General features: G+C 44.2%; 1 protein-coding gene across 1 annotated transcript in view; it reads right to left on the reverse strand.

Annotated features, from left to right (window-relative positions):
* The window catches only part of LOC127579239 (sodium- and chloride-dependent GABA transporter ine-like), a 68,130-nt gene that overhangs the window by 40,623 nt on the left and 7,678 nt on the right, over window positions 1–19,829 (reverse strand). The window contains exon 2 of the mRNA XM_052031870.1: window positions 12,467–12,601. Coding sequence (XP_051887830.1) covers window positions 12,467–12,601 — 135 coding nt within the window. The remainder of the gene's footprint in view (window positions 1–12,466; window positions 12,602–19,829) is intronic.

Consider the following 19,829-nt stretch of genomic DNA (forward strand, 5'->3'; position numbering starts at 1 on the left):
TAAATTAAAACTCTTAAATTCTGGGCACACTTTGCTGGAGCTTGTTTTTATTGAATGAGGAGAGAACAGAAGGGTTAGAATCACACAGATGAAGTTAGCAATGTCAGTGAAAAGGAGATACTGCTTGGAACTGAACTGCACCATAGACAAGTGTGGAGTTACACCATCAGCAGGAACATACGTTCCTGGGAATGAAACACAGTGGTGGTAATGGGTCCTGGTGGAAAATTGGATAAGCACTTTTAATATGTGGGCTCTTCAGAAATGGGGCCAAAAATCAGAAATATTGAACGTAAAAAAAGTGACAGCATTGGGGATCGAGTTCCTGGTTGTGGTATCAGAGAGCCTGTTCTGACTTAACGTTGCTGGGATTTGCTGAGCCCAACGTGAACTGGGGCAACTTCACCGAATTCGTCAGTAAGGGTCACATGCAGGAGCCAAAAAGATCATGGGAAATGTGACAACAGTGTGACTTCGATCGTGTGAGAAAAAGACGTGGATCCACTACCTGTCTCTCTGTCCGATTAGCACAGACGTGAATGATCAAGCGATTAACAGATTTGATCGGGTAGACTATCTCTGTCTCAACAAAAGAAACTGAGGAGAAATTCTTCAGGTTAGAATTGGAAAAATATAGCAGCAACCCCCTTGAGAAAATACAACAAGGTAAAAATAAAACTAGTTTCTGCCAGTGACTGAAGACCAGGTCCTATTGCTTCCAATTGGTATTAAAAACTCAACATAGAACAACAGCAACATTTACAATGCTTGCTTTGGGCCAAAATCCAAAATTTCATTTCCAAGTGATACCAGTCATGTTAGATTCATAAAAGGATGATTTTTTTATTGAACAAAGCTGCGGCAAGGTTAGTTATCCAAAGTAAGGGAATCTTGGATGATGAGAGAAATTGTGAATTTAGTTAAGAAAAAAGGAAGCATATGTAAGGTTTAGGAAGCTAAAATCAAATGGGGCCCTTGAGGAATATAAAGAAGCCAAAAAATAACTCAAGGAGGGGCCATGAAAGGTCCTCGAAAGAAGCATTCAAGAGAATCCCAAGGCATTCTAACATACATCAAGAGAAGATTTAACTAGGGAGAGTAGGACTACTCAGGATAAAGGAGGCCACATGTGCTTGGAGGCAGAGGATCTGGGCGGGTTCCTAAATGGGAACTTTGCACCAGTTTCAGCAAGAAGGACATGGAAGATAGTGAGATCGGTGTGGAGCATGACAAAATGCTAGGTGGTGTTGGGTCTCTTGAAGAACATTAAGGTGGCTAAGTCCCCAGGGCCTGATGCGATATACTCCAAGTTATTAACAGAGGCAAGAGATGAGATTGCTGGGATCTTGACCAAGATCATTACATCCTCTCTATCCACAGGCAAGGTCCCAGAGGACTGGCAAGTAGCTAATGTTATTCCTTTGCTCAAGAGGGGAAATAGGATAATCCTGGAAATTATAGACTGGTGAGTGTCACGTTAGTGGTAGTGAAGCTTTTGGAGAGGATTCTTAGGGACAGGATTTACGAGCTTGGAAAAGCACAGCCTAATTAGGGACAGTCAGCATGGCTTTGTGCAGGGCAGGTCACGTCTTACTAACTTGAACGAACTCTGAGGACGTGACTGAGATGATCAATGATGGTAGAACAATGGATGTTGTCTATGTGGATTTTAGTAAGGCATTCGACACAGTCCCTCTAGAAGATTGAGATGCATGGGATCCACAGTGAATTGGCCGTTGGGATTCAGAATCAGCTGGCTCACAGAAGACTGAGGGTAGTGCTGGAGGTCTGTGACTAGTGGTGTTCCACAGGGATCCGTACTGGGACCTCTGCTGTTTGTGATAAATATAAATGATTTGGATGAAAATGTGGATGGGTGGGTTAGTAAGTTTGTTGATGACACAAAAATTGGTGGCATTGTGGATAGTGTAGAAGGTTGCCAAAGGATACAGCTGGATACAGGTAAGTTGCAGATGTGGGCAGAGAAATGGCAGATGGAGTTTAAGCCAGGCAAGTGTGAGGTGTTGCACTTTGGGAGATCAAACATAAAGGGAAAGTACACAGTTATTGGCAGGACTCTTAACAGCATTGATGCACAGAGGGATTTTGGGGTCCAAATCTATAACTCAAAGTGGCCACACAAGTCGATAGAGTGGTAAAGAAAGTGTATGGCATGCTTGCCTTTATTAGTTGAGGCACTGAGTTCAAGAGTCAGGAAGTTATGTTGCAGCTTTATAAACCTCTGGTTATGCCACATCCAGAGTATTGCATTCAATTCTGGTTGCCACATCATAGGAAGGATGTGGATACTCTGGAGAGGGTGCAGAAGAGGTTTACCAGGATACTGCCTGGATTAGAGAGTATGTGCTAGAAGTTGGACAAACCAGGGTTGTTTTCTCTGGAGCAATGGAGACTGAGGGGAGACCAGAGAGAAGTTTATAAAATTATGAGAGGCATAGATAGACAGCCAGCACCTTTTTCCCCCAGGGTGGAAATATCTAACACCAGAAGATACGAGTTTAAGGTGAGAGGGGAAAAGTTCAAAGGAGATGTGAGCGTCAGTTTTTTTTAAAGAAAACACAGATTGGTGGGTGCCTGGTATGCGCTGCCGGGGCAGTGTTGGAGGCAGATACAGTAGAGATGTTTAAGAGGCTCTTAGAAAGGCACGTGAATATGCAGAGAGTGGAGATGTGCAGATAGAAGGAACTAGAGGTCATTAGTTTGGCACAACACTGTGGGTCGAAGGCCCTGTTCCTATGTTGTACTATTCTACATTTTATGTTAATGCTAGAAAATGTTAACATATAGAAGGACATGTTTTTGGACTCAATTTAGGATCTCTACCAACAACCTGATCCCTAGTGTATTTGAGCTCAAGCTCTTGAACAATTTAGGAATCATTTTATCTTGATATAATGGGATGTTGTGAAGAATTTCAGTTTGGCAGCAGATAATGGTGCAGTTTTCAGTGTGTGGAATCTGATAAGGATGATATCTGACAAGGAAAGTTTGTTTAGCTTAAGTGGATAGGACAGTTTTACTAAAATTAAACCTTTCCTATCCATGTACCTATCTAATTGTCTTTTAAACGTTGCAATTATACCAGCCTCTACCACTTCCTCAAGCAGCTCATTCCAGATACCCACCACCCTTTACTCCAACAATGTCTCCCAAACCATGGCCTCAACCACAGAGGAAGATACAAGGAGGAGTACATGCTTTCCAAGTATCACAACACCTTGAAATACATTTCCTTTCCTTCATCACAGGGTCTATATGCTGGAACTCCCTCCCCAAGAGAACTGCAGGAACACCTTGAATAGAAGGATTGCAAACACATTAAGGCAGCAGCTCACTACCACTTTTTTTTAGGAAATTAGAAGGCAGCAATACTCACATCCCATAAGTGAGTCCTTGCCACCTAGCTTGTGATTTTACCAAGGAGCAACGCTATAGGGAAAACTCATCTCAGGAATCAATTCTATATTGAACATCAAGACTGCCCAAATTAAAAGGGTGCATGATTGCTCATCAGACCTACCTGCTTTGATCCAGATTTTGTTTTTAAAACTAAGGGTACAGGTATTTGAGGCAATTTTTCTTTTTGAAAAGTAGCCAGCATTTGACTTTTGCACTGCACATTTTTGTTATACATTAACACCATGTCTATTTGGGCCCCTCAGCCTTCAGATGACTATGACTTTCCAGACAGTGTGATAATTGCTTCAGGGACTCGAGATGCAATCACATTTTGGTGGATTGAGTCCATTAACTCCAAGTGAATTTCTAATCCCACCTCCCACCAATTTACCTCCCTATAATCTATCCCTATAATCTCACATGCCCTTAAACTGTTTCTCCTATCATCCTGCACCAAGGATAATTTACAACAGCCCATTAACCTTCCAGCACATCTTTGGCCTTGAGATCATCCGGGGGAAACCTACACACTCACAGGGAGAACGTGCAAACTCCACACTGACAGCACTGGAGCAACGAGACTGCAATACTACTTGCTGCGTCACCAAGTGAACCGGAAGACTCTTTAATGGTGCAGAGACAAGTAATTTGTGCACTTCTATCAGTAGTTACTGTTCATATTCACAGACCACCTTTCCCACCTCAGCAAATGAAAGATTCTCATCTTCAAGAGAGCACTTGAATAAACTGCTCAATTGACTGCAACCCAAATTGAAGGCGAGTGTTTAACGATCACAAAGATTGTATGTTGCTGGTTTCTTGGGGACAGGGAACAAATGCCAGATAAACCAGTCTGGAGTCCACTCCAGTAAAAAGCAAATGGTGATACAATGTTCACTAGGAAACTTCTAAAAGCTTTCCAAGTGAAAATGAAACACCAATTAGACAAGGGTCCAAGGTGTTATAGATATCAAGCATTCTTTACAACGTCTAACTGGATACTGCAAAGGTGAAAGGTCAATGACACCTAGTAATTAAATCTGAAAGTGCTACACATTAATAAAAAGTTCCCTAGCCAGGGCACACTAATGTTTTTATCCAGTGAATCCCATACTTTATATTGGATACTAATAATAGTCCCAATTATTTCAGATCACGAGAAAATTAATTGATACATTTGAGACCTGACCTACCACCACAGTTGTGATGAAGGCCCAGTTTAGAAATCCAAGCCACCAAGAGAGGAAAGCCAACAAGTTCCATCTGACTAAGTGTTGAGCTTCCTACAGGTTTATTCAGGCAATTGTTCCCAAGTTTCCAAAGATCATTATCACCACCCAGCACCATTCAAACTTTCGAGATGGGAAAGAAAAGGTGGTGTCACCAAGGAGGTAATGGAGCAGAAACTGGGGAGGGGAGATAATGAAGATTGCCAATGCACATGCAGAACCTGGGCTCAGAGACAAGCTGTGCTCCCACTTAGCAGCCTCTCCCAGCACCACAACTATTCCTCAACTTGAAAAGAAACCTTAGGCTTTCACATCCCCAGCACTTTAAAATGCTTCCTAATCAGCAAAGTACCTTTGAAGTGTAGCTATGGTGAGCAGACAAACAATCAACAAACTCAAACAGTTCTTTATTAGGGGCAGTGAAACAGAAAAGCCAATATTAATTCTGTTGCAGAACACTTTCTTTTGAACCTCATTAACCAGTTCATGATACTGGCCTGCTGATTCTAGATGTCGATTGTATGCTTTAGGGATGGTTGTAGCCTTGAAGCTCTGTGCAGAGTCACTATATCCTTGGTATAGCTGATGCCCATTAAACAGTCAGTTACTACACATTTGTTTGCACTTCCTGTGATAAACTGGTTAGAGTGGGAGGATAGAGGCCATAGTGAGGAATCACTGTAGAGCTGCCCATCCAGTGACACACACAACTCAAATGATCTGTAGGAGGGGGAGCCCGTAATGGAAGACATTCTTCTGCTACAGCAAACTTGGAACACTGGACTTTGTGGACAACCTCCACTCCTGTAACCTGGGATTTAACAGGTAGGTGCTCTTTAGAGTTGACTGTGGCATGGTGCCAAAGGAGGACAAAGAAAGACTTTTATTAATATGGCCTTTATGTTGGTTTAAGGATCACCAAAATGTTAATCAGGGTGAAAGTCATAACAACTTCCACTGGCAATTCTGCCACAGATTAAATCATGTTTTAAAGCTACTGGCAATGAGAAAGTGGAGATGTGGTCAAGATACCCCAAAGGGAACAAAAGGCAAAATCCCAAAAGATAATTACAGAGGAAGGATAGTGCAAAAGAGGTAGAGAAGAAAGAACAGATTTTTAAAAAGGCAGCTGATCAATGAACATTCACTGGATTGCCACTGCAACTCATGCTGTTGATCTTATCTGCTGAATTAATTTTAGATGGAGTGGATTCAGTCACTGACATAGATTGGAGAGGAGTTTAGTGTACAGAGCAAATCAGGGACAACAAACAGCTTTGCAACTATGCTTCCCCTCCCAGTATCACCTGTAGTTAATCTCAAAACATGAATCAACATTAACCACAATGGTCCTGAGAAGCTGAAATTCCTTGTGTATTTTAATATACAGTATGCAAATTTTTACATAATATTTGATCATTAACCACTAGTCAAAAAGGGTAATCAAATATACAAGTTTCTTTGTATTCTTTTGACTGCATCAACCAGCTTGCTTAAAAAAGCTTTGGGAAATAACCCCCCACAAGGGCCAAATTACTTATTAAATGAAACTCATGAACATGGAAGGAATTCAGAACAGGAACATAATTTTGAAAAACTAAAATCTGTACTTGACAGAATTATGGAAAAAGATTGTTCCAAAAACCTCTGTTCAAGGAGGCAGCCATAGGATGTACCACTGCACACCCTGATCCATCATTGGTTACTAGGAATCTTGAGTATGTTTTGAGTCAAGGGTGCCAACTGGTCAAAATTTATGCCAGAATGAGTTTCTTCACCTGGAGATGTAGAAGAGCAGGGAAATGGCCATTAACAAGAACATTCAATACAATAGCTTTTAAAACTCTGGTTAGGCTGCACCTGGAAGATTGCATTCAATCCTTGTCACCCCATTATAGGAAGAATGTGGAGGCTTTGGAGAGGGTGCAGAAGAGGTTTACTAGGATGCTGCCTGGTCTAAAGGGCAGGTGTTACAAGGAGAGGCTCGACAAACTTGGGTTGCTTTCTCTGGAGTGGCAGAGGCTGAGGGGAGACCTGATAGAAGTTTAAGATTACAAGAGGCAGAGTAGACAGCTTGCATCTCTGCCCACATCTCCCCCCCGCCACCCGTTGAAATGTCCAATATTGGAGGGTTTGCATTTAAGGTAAGGGGATAAGTTTAAAGGAGATGTATAGGACCCATTCTTCATAGTAAAAAGTGGTGAGTACCTGGAATGCACTACCAAGGTGGTAGTGGAGGCAAATATGATAAGAGTTTAAAGGGCTCTTAGATAGACACATGAATATGCAGAGAATGGAGGGATACAGACAGTGTAGGCAGTTTAGTTAGGCATTTAATTAGTTTGGCACAACATTGTGGTCTGAAGGGCTTGTTCCTGTGCTGCGCCATTCTATGTTCCTTCCTTCATGAACTGCACACAGTCCCATGGAAAGCTGTCAGTAAGCCAAACTAAGAAATCACCCACACCATCAAGGCTGCTATCCCATTGGTACTCAGGAGTATTTTACAGCACAGAGTGGTTCAAGATAAGAGCCTTCAAAATAGATTAAGAGATTACATTATTTTCCTCTTAATTACCCCCTCCCCACAAGATATTTACCAATGAAGCCAGATACAAAAACTTCAATTGTTTCCAAGCTTGAACAGATTCCAGGGAATATTGTGTCCTCAGCATCTGGCTAGCATATTTTTTGTATGAAGTTGATGACAGTGGTAGATCAAGGGAAATAATTGGTGTAGGAAAAGGATGGTGTGGACAGGCAGTACCAGATTGAGCAGCTGTGCAGGCACCAGGTGCTGAATGGTCCACTCTGCTTCAATTTCTTATGTACTTATCAAATGGGTTAAAAAGTAATTATTGAAAACATTCATAGTCCTGAAATTTTACATTGGTATTTCAGTCTGGAAACAGGGATCGTATCCATTAGATTGTTTCTACGATTCTCCCACTTTGTTCAACACACTGGATTTTTAAAGCTGAGAAGGTAGGTTTCCAGGCATCACTTGCACCTTCAATTCTTTCCTCCCCTCTTCAGAGACAGGTGTGCAGACTCAAATTAAACTGTTCTCCACCCTATGCCACTGAACACAACCTAAACATGAATATGCCAGATGTGGTACATCTCTTGGGAATAACTGCAAGATGGAACAATTTAAAGCAATGATGTCATCACCAAGTGAAAGGTGCAGCTCGACTTCAAATAGATCCAGAAATGAACAATATTTTCTAAAGGGCCAATTTCAAGTGAAGACTTGAGACCGAAGAATCTCTTCTCTGGTGGTTGTTCCTCCACCCCCCCCCACCACTGCTGGCAGCACACATTTATTGGTATTTACTGCGGCTGGAAGTGAAGAGCTCAAGCGTTTGCCAGCAATAGAATAGTTGCCATCAGCACAGTTGTGCAAAATAATAATGGTGTAATGCTACTGCACAACATTCACAAAGGAACACATTACCTAGATTTGGTCTTGCATTGCCATTTCCCTGCCTGCAGGAACATACTGAAAGTTAGAGTACTTCTGCAAATTTTTAAATTAGTCTCTTTTCTCAGGCAGCCCCTCAGGGTTCAGAATAACCTGTTTTCACTCCAGTTCTGTTGGTTTTGAGGTGGCTGATTAGTGTGGGATCCAGAGACTGGGTGGGAGTGGGATGAGTGGAGGGTAAGGCAGGAAGCTACTGGTTTGCAGGGTGGTGTTCCCCATCCACTATGCTGGGTTTGAGAGGTCCCAACCCTTGGACTCAAGGTTCTCACCACCATTCCAAATTCTTTCCTCATTGAGTGGTCATGGGCCAGGGAAAGGAAGGAAAAAGTGTTACTCGTTTTCAAGGTGGCTGTGAGAACTCATTTCCCCCCCAATCTACTTGGCAAGCTTCTGCCATAAGACTCAGAAGAGTCCATTTTGGGAGCTGGGCATCAGGCATGCCAACATCACCACTGAAGTGAATTGATCATAACTAGGGCCTCAGTGCTGGGCAAGGAGAGGATGCCAACCTTGGTTTATCCTGCCAGTGGATGGAGGATTTGGTGATGATGCTGGTGCTTTGAGGTGCTTGCTGTAGGAAGTCCATGAAGCATGCAGGGGCATACAATAAAAAATTCACTACTTTTTCCCCCATCAGATCAAATGCCCACTTTGTGGAGAAGTGGTTCCTGAGACATCGTAGGTGCCTCATGTCATCCACTGTCTTATGATCCTTATTGTTGATGGACGGTGTTGCACAGAAGGGACTGTTTAATATACACTCTTATTTGTGGATATTGAAAAGGTTACGTTCTCTTGTACTGCTCAGTGAATGAATTGATAACTTGGAGTCTGTGTACTCAAGTGTTGTCAGAATACAGGAGCTCAACAATGGAGGTAGTGTTGATCTTTGTTCTAGAGTGGTCAAGGTAGGTTGCACAGCCTGCCATTTGTTCTGTATATTAGTTCTACTCCAGCCAGATGCTTAGTGGAGGCAAGGTCATAGCTTACATGCAATCATGACGTGGACAAGATGGAGATCAATTTCAGTGGAACATCCTTCTTAAAAACTTACCTGTCCAGTCTTCTAATTGACAGAGTCAAAAGTTTAGAGGTAAAAAACTTGTGTTGGTGGTGATTTTTGATTCTATAATTTGAGGCACAGTGAAATTCAAATCCACTGAAACTCTAGGTAGATGGAATCTATGCTGTGATTGGGAAGCAGGTCTTCAGTCACTGAGAAGAGGCAGTTGGCAAGGACCCTGGGTGATAATGTTCCCCATGGTAGATAGAAAGGCGGCCCCTCCATAGTTACTGCAACAGGATTTGTCTGTTTTAAAAAAAATCGTTATGGTGAATCCCAAGTTTCCTGGAATATCCTCCACTTCCCAGACATGGAAGAGGTTGTGAATTTGTGACTGAAGCATCACTCCAATTTTAAAAACCTCTGCTCCAGAGGCCTTGATGTAGCCAGTTGAATTCTTGTTGGTCTGGGAGAGCAGGGGACACTGGGTGGGAGGTCAGGGCAAGGCTGGACAGTATAGTTTATGTAGAATGGAATTAAAAGGAGCTTGTGGACAAGAGTCATGGTTAATAAGTTCTTCAAGTTAATTTTAATCAGGCAGTGACAGATTCTTCATCCTGGAGAAGTCTGCCCCTGTTCTTGGCACTCAGGGTGTGGGCGCTTGAGTGTTTGGGTTGTAGATGGCCTTGACACCATTGATGAATCCATCCTTGTACAGGTACAAACAAGTTTCTGGATATACTGCAGCCATTGAACCCATCTTTAGATGGTGGGGTTTCTGCTCGGCCTTCAGGAGTGGTGACTTTCCATTGCAAGGACATCTTTGTTTGCTGTTAAGCAATTCCTGAGCCTCCTGGTCATTCTCAAACCAGTCCTGGTAGAGAAGCCTAGTTTCTTCATGGCAACTCCTCCTGGACTTCAGAACAGTCCAGATGGACATCCACTGCTCCTATTGGTTTGGAGTTATCATGCCATCAGCAAGGTGCTGTCTGAGATGAGTTATCTATGTGACATGAGACTAACAGAGGTGACACTGTTGCAGATCAGGTGGGGGCCATTCTGACAGTCATCAGTACCAGTTGTGGTGTGGGCGATATGGTCATCTAAATTTGAATGGTATCAGTGCCCAACTAAGTAAATCATGACAAGATCAGATGCACATCTCCTTGAACAAACAGGGCATTGGCTATAACAAGGCCATGATCCAAGAATTTTGCCAGGAGGACCCCAATGCAGTTTGCTGTCCCTCCACTCAGGAGGGTGGCTTTGCTGACCTTGGCACTGAGATTGCCCCAAGGGCATCAATCTTCCACACACCACCCCCCCCCCCCCCCCCCAAAAGAGGTGAGAGTAGACTTCCTCCATGGCCACATTCCAGGGTTAGTTAGAATGCATGACTGCAGGTTCTGTGTGAGAGTGAGCCAGAGTCATTAGATGTTCTACTATGCTATAGGGAAAGTTGCCAAGATGCCAGACTAACTCAGTCTTGATAGCATAGCTGACAGACTGCTTTCCTTTTCTGATTTGTCCTCCCAGGAGAAGGGGCACCTACTGCTTTGTTCTTTGAACTGGCCTGTCTCTCACTCAGGGTGAGGAAGTGTCATGATGCATGGGTGGTGACAGCAGAGTATCATTCACAACTGTTACCCTTGGGGATACCCATAGGGAACCCAATATTTCAGGTCCCGAACCCAATACAGAGAAGGTACCAATGAGTGACTGTATTTACCATAGGGTAGCTCTTAGCAAACCAGATATTGGACAGACTTTATAGTGAGCTTGGTCCCATGGCAAAGAGGTCCAGGACAAATGAAGACCAGGCTTTGCTAAATGGATGCCAAAGACACAACTGGATACATGTGTAGGTGCCAGTCAGAACAGGGTTATCCAAGTTTACAAGGGGATCTAGACCAACTCGGAAAGTGGGTCAAGGAATAGTAAATGGAATTTAACTCTGACACGGGTGAGGCATTGCATTTTGGCAAGTTTTGGGCAGAACTTGGACAGTAAATGGTAGGGCCCTGGAGAGTGTTGTAGGACAGAGGGACCTAGTTACCTGGAGGAAACACAGGTAGACAGGGTGGTGGAGGCAGCATTTGACATGCTTGCCTTCATCAGTCAGGGCATTGAATACAGAGTTGGGATGTCAGGTTACAGCTGTACAAGATGTTGAGACTGCACTTGGAATACTGTGTGGTTATGGATGTCTGGGTACAAGGATGTCATTAAGCTTGAAAAGGTACATAAAAGATTCATGAGAACGTTACTGGAACTGGAGGGCTTCAGCAATGAGGGTAGACTGGGACTTTTTCTCCCCACCCCCTGGAGCAGAGGAAGCTGATTAGAGGTTTATAAAATCATGAGGGGCATAGTCAAGGTGAATGGTCACCATCTTTTTCTCAGGGTAGGAGAGTCTAAAACTAGAGTGCATAGGTTTAAGGGGAGAGATTTTAAAAAAGGGATCCAAGGGGCAACTTTGCCCCCACAGAGAGTGGTGGGTATATGGAACAAGTTGCCAGAGGAAGTGGTAGAGGCCAGTACAGTGACATTTAAAGACATTCACACAGGTACATGGATAGGAAACGTTTAGAGGAATATGGACCAAGGACAGGGAAAATGAGATTAGCTCAAGTAGACAACTAGGTGAGCATGGACAAGTTGGGGCTGAAGAGTCCATTTACATGCTGTACAATTCTGATGTGTTCATGCTAAATAAGCTGTGGAATACAATACCAGAGGCAGCATGCAGTTGAGAGATTCAGAAGAAACAACTGGAGTGCTGCCATAAAAAGGCATAGGAATTGCAGAGATGCTGTTATATCAAGCACTACTTAGGCTTGGCTGAACATTCCCATGAAGTTTTATCCTTAAAATTTAGCCAGGAAGAATGCACCATTAATGAACTCAGTCACTGCAAGACTGCATCAACTTTACACTAATTCAGTATAATCAGCTGTTGCAAAAATTAACAGGTTTCTTCCTAGTTCAATGTCATAATACCAATGATGGATCAATGGTTTTGTGGCACAAGGGACTCCAGAACAAAATATTATAAATAATTGTTGACTGGTTCAAGTCATGAATGTTGGTGGGGGGGGGGGGGGGGGGGGGTGAAATCATTGGTCAAAATATCAGCTGGTTGAGCAGTTGGACTCACTCCATCTGTGAAGAAATTTGGAACGTTTTGTTGAAGGGGCTTCAAGATGTTTCATCAAGTCAGTTGTCATAAGAGTAGAGTATGTATAGCTCTATAAATAACAGGTTGAGCTGGGGGTTGCAATTAGACCAATTGAGAAGATTTAATGCACTGCAGTAATATTGTCAACAAACCTTTCAGGAGAGGGCAGATTTTAGCCAAGGCATGGACAGGTCCCAAGCTTGTATACTGTCCGATGGTGTATTCCATGAGGAGCAGTGGGATCCCACACAGCAAGACCATGACCATATATGGGATGAGGAAGGCACCTGTCAGACACCAAAAGAGGAAGAATGAATGAGGACATGAGGAATATACATCTTAAAAAAGAACATGGAGATAAAGCAGGAAAGAGATCCAATAGATTAAGATGGATATGGCATTAACTTTAGAGGCTGTGTTTACATGCTGTCAATGATCTATCCTTGGCCATTCCCATGAAGACAAGAGCAACACACAAAATGCTGGAGGATCTCAGCAGGTCAGGCAGCATCTGTGGAGAAAAATAAACAGTTGCTGGTTCAGGTCAAGATCCTTCATTAACAGTCCTGATGATGGGTCTCAACCTGAAACAAAGATAGTTTATTTCGCCCTCCATTGATGCTGCCTGACCTGCTGAGTTCCTTCAGATTTCAGCATCTGGAAAATCTCATGGCTCTATGAAGATAGGAAGTGGGATTGGGAAAGTCAAACAGACTGCAAGTTTTATCTTCCATTTAATAAGGTCACAATGGATCTAACCTCAGTTCTGCATTCTTGGCAGCTCCCTGAACTCACCTACAGACAAGAGAACTGCTCATCTTAGCCTTGAATACATTATGATTCAGCCTCCATCTCTCTGCAGTACGGATTCCAATGATTCATTGTGGTCCAAGAGAAATTCCTCTTGTACCAAAACAATGCCCCCCCCCCCCCCCCCCCCAAAACCAATTCCAGATAATGCCACTTGGGGGCAGTCTCTTGGCATCTACCCAGGCAAACCCTACTAGTCTTATTTCATAAAGATCACTCATTCTTCTAAATTAAGTCCACCTACTCAATCTTTCTTTGCAAGTCCTTCATTCTAGGAATCAACCCAATTAATCTTCTCAATGGTCTCTTGATATGATACAATCCTCAACAAGTCATGGATACAGAAGGGTTTATTTCTCAGTGGAATCTATCTTTGAGAAAGCTCTGGTCTTTAATGATCCACTTCTGCATCATTTAATCTATTTTCCCAGTTTACCAACTCTACTCACCTTTTTAATTCACTTAAGTTTAAGAAATTCTAATATGATCATTCTTTCCCAAATAAACCTTTACTATTTGATGATTAATAAGTCACAATGACCAGATCGACAACAGCCTGTTCTCTGAACTATTCTGTATTGTTCCATGACATCATCCCAAATAATGGTTCAAGGCTATCTTTGCCAAGTTGATTTGTCCAGTTTATGAAAATTAAAGTAATCAGTGATTATTGCAGTGCAAGTATTGATCATTTCTAAATCTATATTCTCTCCTTCAGTGTTGTTGCTAGAGACTATTCCCACACCACTGACTATTTCTCTTTTGTCCCTTATTTCCTTCAGAAATAAACAGAAAACACCAACTCTCATTGGGTTAGGTAGCACCTATGGGAAAAGAAACAGTAAACATTTTCACAATGTTGGATCAGATCTCAATTAAACCCACTTATTCTTCTTTGGCAAGATTCAAGAATCAGCTTGCAGAGCATCCTGTAACACCCAGGTCTATCTTTACCCTTCCAACTTATGCTAGCAGACTGCTTGCCCAACACCCTATCAAGGTGGACTCACAAAATTACCTTGCTGCTAAGCAATGGAGAGCTTGAAACAAATCTCAAACTCTCATCAACTCTATTCTCTGGTCACTGGCTAAAGCTGAAAACCAGATCATTTTCATGACATCTTTCCCCCCCCCACCCCAACATCTAACTTGGCCCCCAACCTCACACAATTTCATTCAGGCCTTTATCTTTGGATTCAGTTATTCCAGTGCTTGAACGACTGGCCTCCCATTGGTCATCCTCAAGTTGGTTGGTCCCAAATTGCTGCTAAATCTTAGTTCACCTCACCTCAATTCCTCATTCTGAACACTTCTCCCTCCCAATGGCTCTAAGCTTCCTCAAACGTTCAAGGCTACAATCCTCCATTACCTCTTCTTTCATGTCCCAGTCCATGATGCATTTTAATCCCCCTTTGCTGTAGCAATGCGAGCTCAGTTTCTGGGCCTGTGTCCTCTCTCTCAAGGGTTTTAGGGTTTTTAGTGTAAGGTTTAGATTTTTTAGTAAGTTTTTTTTAAGTAGTCAAGTGAGGGCTGGACTGCGCGGGCAGCTTAAAAAGCAAACAGCCTTGAGAGCGGGCAGCGGAGTGAGTAGCAGCAGAGTGTTCTGGGCTTTGGCTCAAGGGGCTTCGGCGCGAAGGGGCAAGGAGGGCAAGTAGCTGGTAAGTAGGTAAAGGCAAGGTTTAGCTTTTGGTCATTATAGATTTGTAGGTGGGACTAACTAGGGAAAAAAAGAGGTAGTCAGATGGAGGACATGGTGGTGTGCTGCAGCTGTTTGATGTGGGAACTCGTGGACCTTGCTGCGGTCCAAGATGGCCACATCTGCAGTAAGTGCTTGAGGCTGGACAAACTTCGGCTCAGAGTTGATGAGCTGGAGTCGCAGCTACAAACACTGCGCAGCCTAAGGGAGGGAGAGAGATTTGTAGACACGGTGCATCAGGTGACAGTCACCCCCCTTAGGGTAGGCACATCTGAGGTTCAGGAGGCAGACAGAATGGTGACGGTCAGGGGAGGGAAGAGGAAGAAGAAGTCAGGCAGGCAGACTGGACAGAGAGCCCCGGAGGCTGTTCCCCTCAGTAACAAGTTTTCTGCCTTGGAAGCTGTTGAGCGGGATGACCTGCAGGGGCCTAGCTGCAGTTACCAGGTCTCTGGCACTGGGACTAGTACTGCTGCTCAGAAGGGAAGGGTGGGAAAGAGACATGCGGTAGTGATAGGGGACTCGATAGTCAGGGAAACAGACAGGAGGTTCTGTGGCAGTGAGTATGAATCCCGGATGGTATGTTGCCTCCCAGGTGCCAGGGGTCCGGGATGTCACTGATCGGGTCCACAGAATTCTTGAGTGGGAGGGAGAGCAGCCAGAGGTTGTGGTCCATATTGGCACCAATGACATAGGTAGGAAGGGGGATGAGGTCCTGAAGAGTGAGTTCAGGGAGCTAGGCAGAAAATTGAGGAACAGGACCTCAAGGGTAGCAATCTCAGGATTGCTGCCAGTGCCACGTGATAGTGAAGGTAGGAATAGGAGGAGGTGGCAGATAAATGTGTGGCTGAGAAGTTGGTGCAGGAGGGAGGGTTTTAGATTTCTGGATCATTGGGATCTCTTCTCGGGAAGGTGGGACCTGTACAGAGAGGACGGGTTACACCCGAACCAGAAGGGGGCCAATATCCTTGCGGCGAGATTTGCTAGGGTGGTACAGGAGGGTTTAAACTAGTTTGTGAGGGGGAAGGGAACCGGAGGAGTAGGTCAGAGGAAGAAGGGAATGGGGAAAAGTTAGATCAAACAGGCAGAGAGGCTTTGGGGAAGGAGAAGCAGAATACAGGCTGTAAAAGTAGTAAGATAGATGGACTGAAGTGTGTTTACTTAAATGCAAGAAGTGTCAGGAATAAGGGGGATGAACTGAGGGCTTGGATAAGTATGGGGGACTATGATATCATGGCTATTACTGAGACGTGGCTGACGTCGGGAGAGGAGTGGATATTGAATATTCCTGGTTTTCGGTGTTTTAAGAGGGATAGGGAAGGGGGGAGAAGAGGGGGAGGGTGGCGATACTGGTCAGGGACACTGTTACGGCTGTGGAAAAGATGGATGTTGTAGAAGGATCATCTCTAGAGTCCGTATGGGTGGAGTTAAGGAACAAGAAAGGAGCAGTTACTCTACTAGGAGTATTCTATAGGCCCCCCGGTAGCAGTAGAGATATAGAGGAGCAGATTGGCAGGCAGTGTTTGGAGAGAAGCAGAAATAACAGGGTTATTATAATGGGAGACTTCAACTTCCCAAATATAGACTGGAACCTGCTTAGTGCCAAAGGTTTAGATGGGACAGAATTTGTTAAGTGTGTCCAGGAGGGATTCCTGACGCCATATGTTGACAGGCCGACTAGAGGGAATGCCATGTTAGATCTAGTTTTAGGAAATGAACTGGGACAGGTGAAGGATCTATTGGTGGGTGAGCATTTGGGGGACAGTGACCATTGCTCCATAACCTTTAAAATTGTCATGGACAGGGACAGGTGCAGAGAGGACAAGAGGTTTTTCAATTGGGGAAGGGCTAACTACGAGGCTATAAGGAGAGAACTTGGGAGTGTAAATTGGGATGTCCTTTTTGAAGGAAAATGTACCATGGAGATGTGGTCGATGTTCAGGGATCTTATGCAGGATGTTAGAGATAAATATGTCCCGGCGAGGCAGAGAAGGAATGGCAGGGTGAAGGAACCGTGGGTGACGAGAGAGGTGGAACGACTTGTTAGGGAGAAGAAGGTAACATACGTGAGGTATAAGCAGCAAGGTTCAGACAGGGCCCGTGAGGAATATAGGGTAGTGAGGAAGGAACTTAAGAAAGGGCTGAGGAGAGCTAGAAGGGGACATGAAAAGGCTTTGGCTAGTAGGGTTAAGGAAAATCCCAAGGCCTTTTTCAAGTACATGAAGGGTAGGAGGATGGCTAGGGTGAAGGTAGGTCCGATTAAGGACAAAGGTGGGAGAATTTGCCTGGAGGCGGCGGAAGTGGGAGAAGTTCTCAATGAGTACTTCTCTTCGGTATTCACCAGGGAGAGGGGTCTTGATGATGCGGAAGGGAGTGCTGGTAGGGGTAATGTTCTCGAGGTTGTTGATATCAAGAGAGAGGATGTGTTGAAGTTGTTAAATAATATTAAGACAGATAAATCTCCGGGGCCTGACGGGATTTTCCCCAGGCTGCTTCGAGAGGCTAGGGAGGAGATTGCTGAACCGCTGGTAAGGATCTTTGAGTCCTCGTTGTCTACGGGGGTGGTGCCGGAGGATTGGAGGGTTGCGAATGTGGTCCCCTTGTTCAAAAAAGGTAATAGGGATAGGCCAGGGAATTATAGACCGGTGAGTCTCACGTCTGTGGTGGGTAAGCTGTTAGAAAGGATTCTAAGGGATAGGATTTATGAACACCTTGAGAATCATGGACTGATTAGGGACAGCCAGCATGGCTTTGTGAAGGGAAGATCTTGCCTCACAAGCCTGATAGAGTTCTTTGAGGAGGTGACCAGGAAGATTGATGAGGGCAGTGTGGTGGATGTGGTTTACATGGATTTTAGTAAGGCGTTTGATAAGGTTCCTCATGGTAGGCTTCTTCAGAAGGTCAGAGGCCGAGGGATCCAAGGAAGCTTGGCTGTGTGGATTAGGAATTGGCTTGCATGTAGAAAGCAGAGGGTTGTGGTGGAGGGAGTGCCCTCGGATTGGAAGGCAGTGACTAGTGGTGTCCCGCAGGGATCGGTTCTGGGACCTCTACTTTTTGTGATATTTATAGATGACTTAGATGAGGGGGTGGAGGGCTGGGTTAGTAAGTTTGCGGACGACACTAAGATCGGCGGTGTTGCGGATAGTGTGGAGGGCTGTCGGAGCTTACAGAGGGATATTGATAGGATGCAGAGCTGGGCTGACAAGTGGCAGATGGAGTTCAATCCGGAGAAGTGTGAGGTGGTACACTTTGGAAGGACAAACTCCAGGGCAGAGTACAGGGTAAACGGCAAGGTACTTGGCAGTGTGGAGGAGCAGAGGGATCTGGGGGTTCATATTCACAGTTCGTTGAAAGTTGCCTCACAGGTGGAAAGAGCAGTTAAGGCGGCCAATGGGATGTTGGCTTTCATAAGTCGCGGGATTGAGTTTAAGAGCCGCGAGGTTATGATGCAGCTTTACAAAACTCTAGTTAGACCACACTTAGAGTACTGTGTTCAGTTCTGGTCGCCTCATTATAGGAAGGATGTGGAGGCGTTGGAGAGGGTGCAGAGGAGATTTACCAGGATGCTGCCTGGATTGGAGAGTATTGAATATGAGGAGAGGCTTAAGGTGCTAGGGCTTTATTCACTGGAAAGGAGGATGAGAGGAGACATGATAGAGGTATATAAAATATTGAGAGGAATAGATAGAGTAGACAGTCAGCGCCTCCTTCCCAGGGCACCAATGCTCAAGACGAGAGGTCATGGCTTTAAGGTTATGGGTGGGAAGTTCAGGGGAGATGTCAGAGGGAGGTTTTTCACCCAAAGAGTGGTTGGTGCATGGAATGCACTGCCTGGGGTGGTGGTGGAGGCAGATACATTGAACAGGTTCAAGAGCTTGTTGGATAGGCATATGGAGGAACGTGAGATAGAGGGATATGAGGGAGGAAGGGGTTAGGTAGTGTGAGGGTGGTCTGATGGACGGCACGACACGGTGGGCCGAAGGGCCTGTTTTGTGCTGTATGGTTCCTCTTCAAACTCATGGACACCATACTGCTTCAAGAGTTTTCTCAAAGCACACCTTGCATTCACTCTCTTAGAATAACAATTCTTTCTCATGCCTTTGACACATCATTTGCGCACAACTGGTTTTCTGTCCAAAAAATTAAAACAGATTACCTGTTTATTGCCATCATGGAGTTTGCTGCACTTAAATTAGCTGGCTGTATTTCTTTATACCAATCACTACACTTTACATGTACTCAATTGGCTTTTCCCCCCTTAAGAAAGACACCACACAAGTATATGCTGTAGGTGCAAAACTATAAGATTCACAATTAAAAACAGTTTAGATGTCAAAGTGCATGTTTTTAAAGATATATCTAGCTGGGGAAGTTCACCTGGAGCCAAGGGTTCAGTTTTTGTTACCATGTTAAAAAACATTTGGAATAGATGGCAGATCAGGAGGGTTACAAAGCTAATTCCAACATAGAAAAATTCTGCTAAAAACCCTGTAAAGATTAGGAGAAAGGAAGAGGAAGGAAAAGTGTAGGCGAGGTGCTGGAAAGGCACGAGTGCACAAAGACTATAAATTGAATAACTGAAGATGTTGAGGCACTCAGGTCAGGCAGCATCTGAAAAAGAAACAGTTACCATTTCAAGTCAACAAAACTTCAAAGATAAGAGTCTTCCCTGTTCTTGTGAAGTGTCTATGACCCAAAACATTAACTGTTTCTCACTCCTCTGATGCTGCCAGACCTCCTGACTGCCCCCAGAATTTTCTATTTTTTACTTCAGATTTTCAGCAACAGCATTGTTGAGGTTTGAATACAATTGCTCAGAAGGGAAAAGGTCAATCAAAATTCATAACTGGCTGTCAATCTATTTCAATCTCAGCCAGCTGCAACACAGGCACAACCCTCCCCACCATTGAGGACATCAAGAGGTGGTACCTCAAGGTGGTAGCATCCATCATGAAGGACCCTCACCATCCAGGACATGCCCTCCACTCATTACTACCACTGGAGGTGGTACA

Source organism: Pristis pectinata, chromosome 17, assembly GCF_009764475.1.
Source record: "Pristis pectinata isolate sPriPec2 chromosome 17, sPriPec2.1.pri, whole genome shotgun sequence".
NCBI classification, from domain to species: domain Eukaryota; kingdom Metazoa; phylum Chordata; class Chondrichthyes; order Rhinopristiformes; family Pristidae; genus Pristis; species Pristis pectinata.